This window comes from Arvicola amphibius, chromosome 18 (genome assembly GCF_903992535.2).
Source record: "Arvicola amphibius chromosome 18, mArvAmp1.2, whole genome shotgun sequence".
Lineage (NCBI taxonomy): Eukaryota > Metazoa > Chordata > Mammalia > Rodentia > Cricetidae > Arvicola > Arvicola amphibius.
Window position 1 is genome coordinate 25,071,575 of NC_052064.1, and position 8,046 is coordinate 25,079,620.

General features: G+C 45.8%; 1 protein-coding gene across 3 annotated transcripts; it reads left to right on the top strand.

Moving 5' to 3' along the window:
* The first annotated feature begins 337 nt into the window (after window positions 1–337).
* Nabp1 (nucleic acid binding protein 1) lies at window positions 338–7,796 on the top strand. 3 transcript variants are annotated; one of them, XM_038315390.1, is made up of 6 exons: window positions 338–834; window positions 1,067–1,205; window positions 3,371–3,442; window positions 4,162–4,237; window positions 4,878–4,926; window positions 5,776–7,796. In XM_038315390.1, the coding sequence occupies exons 1-6, from the start codon at window positions 744–746 to the stop codon at window positions 5,943–5,945; spliced, it is 597 nt and encodes a 198-aa protein (XP_038171318.1). In that variant the 5' UTR covers window positions 338–743; the 3' UTR covers window positions 5,946–7,796. The 3 variants fall into 3 exon arrangements, with proteins under 3 accessions (XP_038171318.1, XP_038171319.1, XP_038171321.1); XM_038315391.1 differs by lacking the exon at window positions 338–834 and adding an exon at window positions 1,643–1,728 and having other exon boundaries at window positions 1,069–1,205; XM_038315393.1 differs by lacking the exons at window positions 338–834; window positions 1,067–1,205 and adding an exon at window positions 2,336–2,380.
* The last annotated feature ends 250 nt before the right edge of the window (window positions 7,797–8,046 follow it).

An 8,046-nucleotide genomic window follows, 5' to 3' on the forward strand; every position in this document is an offset into this window, starting at 1 on the left:
GCCAGGCTGGAGGACTGAAGTCCCCCGGGGGCAGGGACAAGAAGCCCAAGGCTCGACCGAAACCCGGAAGACCGTTGCGAGCCGGCCGGGGAGAGGAGGGTGTAGCCGAGCGCTGGTCACCGCGCCGGGGGCGGGGCTAGGGCGGGCGGGGCGGGGCTAGGGCGGGCGGGGCGGGGCTAGGGCGGCCACGCCTGGCCGGAGCGCACCGAGCTTCCCCCGATAGGCGGGCTGGTGGGCGTGGTGACGTCGCGTGACGCCATAAAGTGGGCGGAGCGAGGGGGTAATAAAGCCGGCCGGAGGGCGCGCTCGGTAGTCGCTGGTTGCTTTGCCCTTTTGCGGTCGTGGCCTCTTCCTGGAGCCTGAGCCCGAAGTGGCACACGCGTGCGTGCGTGTGCTGTGTGAGGGACAGCGAGACTCGGGCAGGGCGGTCCCCGACTGCCTCTTCCCTTAGCCCAGGCCGCTGCAGTCCGCACCCTTGTTTGCTCGCCCGCCCACTCGGTGTGCGGAGTGCGTCGTCTTTTTGATTTTGGAACTTGTGAGCCGTTTTTATTTTTTTTATTTTTTATTTTTTCTTTTTCCTTCCTTTTGGCTTGGTGCCTCCAGGGCTGGTCTCCCCGGCCCCTGCCTAACCGCTTCTGACCCCGGTCACCAGCCCCGTCCCAGGTTGCTCCCCCTCCCCCGGCTCTGCCCCTTAGCCCCGGAGGGTGGGAACCTTTGCCCAGCGTAGCCGCACCTGCCTCAGTATGCTTGGGGTCAACGACCCTCCGCTTTTTATAAAAGACATTAAGGCCGGACTGAAAAACTTAAATGTCGTCTTTATTGTCCTGGAGATAGGTAAGTGGGGTTCGCAGCCCGCCCCACGCCCTCGAGCGTTCGGATTCCCCCCTTCTCCCCCCTCCCCCGCGCCCGCGCCCCCACGTGCTCCCAGCTGCCCTAGGCCGGACTCGGCTCCTTCCCTGGGACAGAAGCCAGTCCTGTACCGTGAAGGGTGAGGCAGCTGCCCTGAACGGCCTCGTTATCTAACACATCTTACCCCTCTACTTTGGATTTTTATAAATCCTCATAGGACGCGTGACCAAAACCAAAGACGGCCATGAAGTGAGATCCTGCAAAGTAGCTGATAAAACGGGCAGCATCACAATTTCTGTGTGGGATGAGATCGGAGGGCTCATACAGCCGGGGGATATTATTCGGTTGACCAGAGGGTAGGTGTGCGTAAGTTGGGGATAGGTGTGGGGTTGGCTGGTTTATGGGGTCCTGCCAAGTTCTGGAAGTTCTTAACTTGCCTGGCTCTTCCATGGGCCACTTCAAGAAGCTGTGAGCTGTTTTTGGTGGGCAGAATTGGCCTCAGCTCACCTTTTGCGGCTAAGTGTATTTCAGGTACAGAACTAACTCCTCACCTCCATTTCGAAAGGTTCGTTGTATTTTTAAAAAATACTGTATGTGCGTTCGTGAGCCTTTTTAGTAGGCTATTAAGACTGCACTACCTTTATAATCGGTCCATACATTTGATAAAATGTCTTTTTTAGTGCCTTGAAATCTCTCAACAGTTTTTGTTTAGGTGGTATGGGCATAAACTCAGTAGCTGGGAATTTTGCTCTCTTATCTTCATTTTTTGGAAACAGTGTCTCCTGTATTCCAGGTTGTTTTTGAACTTTAAGATGTCCAGGAGAAAGAGCTTGAACCTCTGACCTTCCTGCCTCCACCGCCCAGGTGGTGGAATTACAGGCATGTACCCAAATGTCCTGGGGATGAGCCAGAGGCCTCCTGCAAGCCAGGCAAGCATTCTGCCAATCTGAGCCCTAGTTTGAACTTAACATTTTCTGTGGTCATATTTGTACTCAGAAAAGATGAAGACCGTGTCTCAAATGATTGTGGAAATGATTTCTTCTGTAAGATCAGTGTCCTCCCCTCCCAAAAAATAAAACACCGAGACACACAGCAAGTGGCAGAGGGTGTCTGATACCTTAAGAACATTTAGTTGGCAGACTGTTGGCTACAGAGGTGGAGCACTGTTTTTCATCAGCTTTTACACTTTTCCCCAAATGTTAGTCTTCAGAAAAGGCCAGAAAAGAATCTTAGAAATCTGAAAGCCTACGTGATGAGAAATGTACTGGTTTTATTGGTCACTACCAGGAAGATAGTTGGCAGTTGATGCTGGCTAAGAGAACCTCAGAGAAGCCTTGAGTTCCCTAGGCAGGAGCTCTTTGACGCTGTGGTGCAGGCCTTACAGCATTTTCAGGAAGTGAGGTAGAGTGTCATCAAAGCAGGAAGTGAGAGTCAGGACTCAGACATCTTATTCTCAAACACTGAGTCATTGTGACCCGACATTACATCTTTGTAACGTCGGCCAAGAAGAATTCCTTCTTTGGGGGCTATGGTGAGGACAACAGCAGCAACAACGCTAGCAGTAAATATCTACTGTAGGCCGTACTTAAGCCATGAGGTAACATTGGTGGTTGAACAAAGAAACGTTGGAAACCCAGACTTTGGTCTGAGTCTGGAGGCGAGAGAAGTGTTTCTGGGAAAGCACACACTGCTGTGCCTACATTATCGGTAGTTGGCACAGGGGGGAGCTGCTTTGCTGTCAATGAAGAATTGCTTTCATTGCTTCAAGTTCTCCGCATTATCTTTTAGAAGAAAATGTTACACTTTCTCGACGAACTGTTGGACTGCGGTTAAAATTATTTTAAAACACAGGCACCTAATTTCAGCAGAAGGAACGCCTGTGAGATCCTCTGCATCGCACGTTTAGAGGCAAACACGCCTTTTCTACGCTCTGTAGACTCCTCCATGTGGAGCTCAGCTAAGGGGAAATGGAAGGGAGAGGAAAGCCAGACAAGAGAGGAGTTAAAGTGGGTTCTGAGGAGCTTCTGGCAGCAGAAATTGAGTGTCTGTGTTGAGTTCTTCCCTTCAGGTCTGCTTGCCTTCCTTTAGCTCGCCGCAGGGGTCCACGCCTGGCTTTCTACTTCCTCCCGAGGCTGAGACAGGAAGTGGCAAGGGCTCCCCGGTGACAGAGCAAGGTCAAGACCAGCCTGCACAGCTTAGGGAGCTGTCTGAATGTAAGGCTTTTTATTAAAAACAAGATCTGGGAGCCTAGCTTAGTGGCTGAGTGCTTGCCGAGTAAGGAAGGCCTGGGTTCAGTTTCCAGCAGTGCTCAACGTGTTTTCCTAAGGTTATAGTTTAAATGATTACGTCATAATGTGGCAGTAGAATTTTCTTTGTATCATTTCTCAGAATAGTTACATGGGCTATAGTTGACTCGACATGGTGGGTACAAGGGTTGATTTGCACTTGTATCTAACACAGAAATACACTGGAAATAAAACAGCTCTACATTCTTCTGAAAACCTGATCTATTTCCCTCTAGGTATGCATCAATGTGGAAAGGATGCCTGACACTTTATACTGGAAGAGGCGGTGAACTTCAAAAAATTGGAGAGTGAGTATTGAAGTGCATTCTGTGTGATGAAGTTTCAATAATGTCTGCAGAATAATTGGTGCAAACTCTAAACCGCCTGCTTAGCCTTGGACACTTGATTCATGCTGTAGGGAGGTCACTGGCTTAAACCCTGTCAGTGCTCAGGTGTGTTGAGAGCAGCCCCAATGGGGCCGGCCCTTCCTTTAGTGTCCTGTGTTAGGAATTACAGGATCTGGCTAGATGTCATGCATACAGAGATTGCTACAGTAGTGGAGATCAGCTCAGGGAAGAACCACAGGAAGTCACCCACTCACTCGTGGCTCATCTTTGTCAGGGTCAATTTAAGATGTTTCCAAACTGGGCCTAGTTTCTTTTTAGAGTTGAAGAGCTAAGGAAACCCTGGGTGAACAGGGTGCCAAGTTGTGTTGTCAGAAGCCCTGGGCTGTCGTGGTGGCTTGCTAGCCAATTATCTTTCTTAGTCATGTAGAAGTTATTCTTTGCCTTTGATTATCTTTACAGATTCACGGTGAACAAGAGGGTTTCTATGAGAGAATAAAACAATCGGGTGTTAATACGGGATATAGTTATTTAGGGGATTTTTTTTTATCACAAATTAATTGAATTAGCTTGCTAAATGTTAAGGTAATTCTTTGACACTGAAGGTTTCCATTCTTGTAAGTTAAGAAGGTTATACAAAAAACGTTTGGAGATCATTCTACTTGGCCTTTGCTTTGTTCCAGATTTTGTATGGTGTATTCAGAAGTGCCAAATTTCAGCGAGCCAAACCCAGATTACAGAGGGCAGCAGAACAAAATGGTAATTAATCCAAGTACATGGTATATTTTTATGATTGAGTTAATTCTGTCAGTAGGCTAAACCTCTGAGGTCCAAACTGTAATGAAAGGAATTGTGAAACCATCTCGAGGACTGGGGATTTGGTTCAACAGATAGACTGCTTGCCAAGCATGCATGAAGGCCTGGGCTCCGCCCCTGGGCTCCGCCCCCCTGGGCTCCGCTCCCCAGTACTTTACCAGACTGTCCTGGTAAGTCCTGTTTCTCGGGAGATACAGAGATAGGAGATAGGAGGAAAGGTCAAAGTCATCCTTAGATACATAGCGAGTTTGACGACTTGGAGTCTATGATACCCTGGCTCGACAGAAGAAATCTCTAAAGTGGCTTTTATTACATAGATTCTGTGAGTCCATATGCTTTGTAACAATAGGTAGATGTGCTGTTTAGTATTTTGCAGAGTAAAGGTAATCAGGAAATACTGGGTGTAATAAAAGCTATTAAGAAGCTTGGGTAAGATTTCTGAGTGCCTTAACATTGCATGGACTTAGAGAAATCATTAAATATCGTGGAAAATCACTTTTGAAGCCTTAAAAGTAAAAAAAAAAAATTATTTTCTAAGTGTGTTACTTCTGTCTTCATTTGCCGAACTTAAAACTTGTTTCAGGTGCAGAACGAGAAGGATAAAGCGAACGTCAGTGCGTTTGGACCGCTGGGTAAGACTGCCCGTGTTTGTGATGACCTGCAAACATTCTGGGAACTATGAAAAACATAAAGGGAAAATGGGAACTCTAGTAAGAAAGGACACTCAAATAAGTGATTCTGTAGAAGTTAGAGGGCGCTTGTCCAGGCCAAGTGTTGAGCACCCTCTGTATTTAAACCCTGCTCCCTTGATTAGTAAGAAGACTAATTTTGGTAACCCTCAGACAGATCTTTTATTTTTCTGTTTTTACAAATGCATATGGTGTAGTGGCTGTTTATGACCTGTGCGGAATTACTAGGTCTTGTGGCGCCCTGGAACCTGTCCAGGAAAATGGTGCTGTGGAGTAGCGCGGCCGGTGAGACTTTTTAACAAAGAGCAGCCTTTCTTCCACAGACCTCACCGGCGATTGCTGGAGCCTGTGTCTTTTGAGGTGCATCCTTCTGTGAATGGAGTTCATTAGGGCAGCTGAAGGCTTTTGTAACCAGCTCACCTTGTGGAAAATCTGTCTGCCAATAGTTTGATCACATTGGAATGTTGTGTTTGAGTCAAACCCTAGTAGTCAAACAGTTCTCTGCCCTTCCTTTGATTTACAGTACAGGCAGTTAATGATTTCTTTATTCTCTATTCCTGATTTTATTGCTCATTAGGTTTCCTTCTTTCTATTCATTCAGTACCGAGGTCATGTATTTGGTAATACAGAGGCCCAGAGCCCACTTTTTTCCTTATAGAATAAAGGTGTTTGTTTCCTGTGATGTTTATAAACTTTTACTGTAAGAGCTTTAAATGATTGTGTTTCTGTAGCACAATATAGACCACTTCTGAAAATAATGCTATTTTTTTTTTTTTTGTATTCTTATCTCAGGGAATGGTGTTCAGACTGGTCCTGAATCAAGAGGATATCATCTTCCATATACTGGTAGAAGCAATGGCCGGGACCCCATCAATCCCCAGCTACCAGGAGCTCGTAGTAGTCAGACAGTCATGACCACAATCAGTAATGCCAGGGATCCAAGGAGAGCCTTTAAAAGATGACCTAAGCCAAAGAGACACGTGTAGTTTTTTAAACTACCTGCCCTACTTGAACACTTAGTGCACTTTTTCTCATTGTTAACTGTGAAAAGCTTGTCTCTTGCGGGTTTCCTTGTATATTTTTGGTTTGTTAAGAATGGTTGGTTTTTACTGCAAGTGTTAAGCTGCTCGGTTCCATCCTATTGAAGAATAGGAACTCTGAAAGCAAGAACATTTATTTTTAGAGCAAGAACTTACTGGGTATCACTTGAAAACCTGTCCCTGTTTCAAGGGTGAGTTACTTAAGACACCAGCTTTATATAGCCTTGGTGAGTCTTCTGCATACATTTTGTAATGTTTGCCGTAACATTTCATGGAAAATGTTCTTTTGTCTTAAACTGGGCTATGTCCAGCTGAAGTGATCTCCACCCCAGCCAGAAGCCTGAGCAGTGCTGGCAGCAGTTTGAGTGCTTGTGCCCCAGCGGTGACTGCCTGCCCGGAGTGATTGGCCTGCTGTTAGGATTTGTCCAAGGACGGGATCATCCTACATTCTTGCTTAATTACCAGAAACCCAGATTCTTTATCAGAATTATGGAATAAAACGTGTAATATAACAAGTTATCTTTAGAGGAAAACTGTTTAAGATAATGTTCTTACCATTTGTTACAAACATTGAAGAAAGGTTTACAGCGGAGTCCTTGAATGTTCTCTTTTTGAAACGACCATGTGGAGTATCGGTGGAACTGGAGGGAGTCACACTGCAGTGGGCGGTGCTCTCAGTAGTAGCTGTAGTCCTTCCGGGATAGGGTCTCCTGTAGCCAAGGCTGGTGGGAACCTGTCACGCAGGCCAGGTGGGTCTCTGACTCCAGAGCTTCCTGTCTCCCTCTCCCAGGTGCTGTGGTGAAGTTGCGCACCAGCACCCCTGGCTGGTCTTATTAGAAACAAACACTTGTGGTAGATAAATTGCAGCCATGGGACTACCTGTTACAGGTCATCAGGTAGAAGGAAAAACGCTGGGATGGGCACGGCCTCTCTTCCAGAGGAGTGTGCATGCGCTTTAGCTTCCGGACCCAAATCACATAGCCTTATTAACAAAGATAAATGGCTTAAGAAGTATGTATCTCAATTGCAGATGTTAGGGTGGGGGCTGTATGTCCTAATGTCTTGTTCTGTGAGGACACAGTCCAGTCCAGTTCCCTGAAGCTGCAGCAGCTTCTGTCTGGCTGCTCCCCAGCTCTGTACCTGCCATCTCCCTTCACCTCACACACAGTACAATAAGTAAGTTTCTACTCAGGTTCTGTAGCATTTCGGTACAATCTGTGCCAGGCTTTGTCCTCATTCGTTTAACAGATTTTCAGGTTGCAATGTATTAGGCTCTTTGTGGAGATTATTATAACATTTGAGAAACTGCAGGGAATTTACGTATAGTTTATAGGTGCAAGGCCTTGATGTTATAGATAGTTGGTCATTTGCTCATACAATAATAATTATAGCTAATTTTATTTTGTGATTTTTTTTAATGATTTTTGTTTACACTGCTGAATGCTTCGAAAAAAAGTTACCTAAGAGTAAAAGTAAGCTGTGTTTTTTACTGTCAGATGTTTTAAATAAAAATAATTTACAAGTTAATGTTGACACTTTAAGAGGTAGGAGCAGCAGTACCTTTATGTGTGAGAAGATGTGTTGTTAAAGGTAATTCTAAAGAAGGATTTGAACTTTGACAGATTGAAGTAAGGTAAGGTGTGGATTGCTGGACCCTCAATTCTAACTGCAGCTTCTTCCTACATGTGGTGCCCAGGCAAGTTGTGATTAGGCAAAACAGCAGTGGTACTCCTCCTGAGGAGTTAGGACTTGGGTGTAGGGAATGACAGTAACTTCCGGTAAATGATGAGTCAAATCGTATGGTCAGAATGTTAACAGAGCGAATGCCAAGCTCCGTGTGGAAGTGTCTGTGTGCTTTGCGATACTGAGATTAAGTAGAACATGGCCTAAGATTTTACTTATGACTGACGCTTCTCAGTGAATTTGACATGTTCTATGGTTTGATGTATTAATAAGTTTCTTTTTTCTTAAGGAACACTTCCAAACCAAAGCAAAGTGACATCCAAACAGTAATGACTAATTG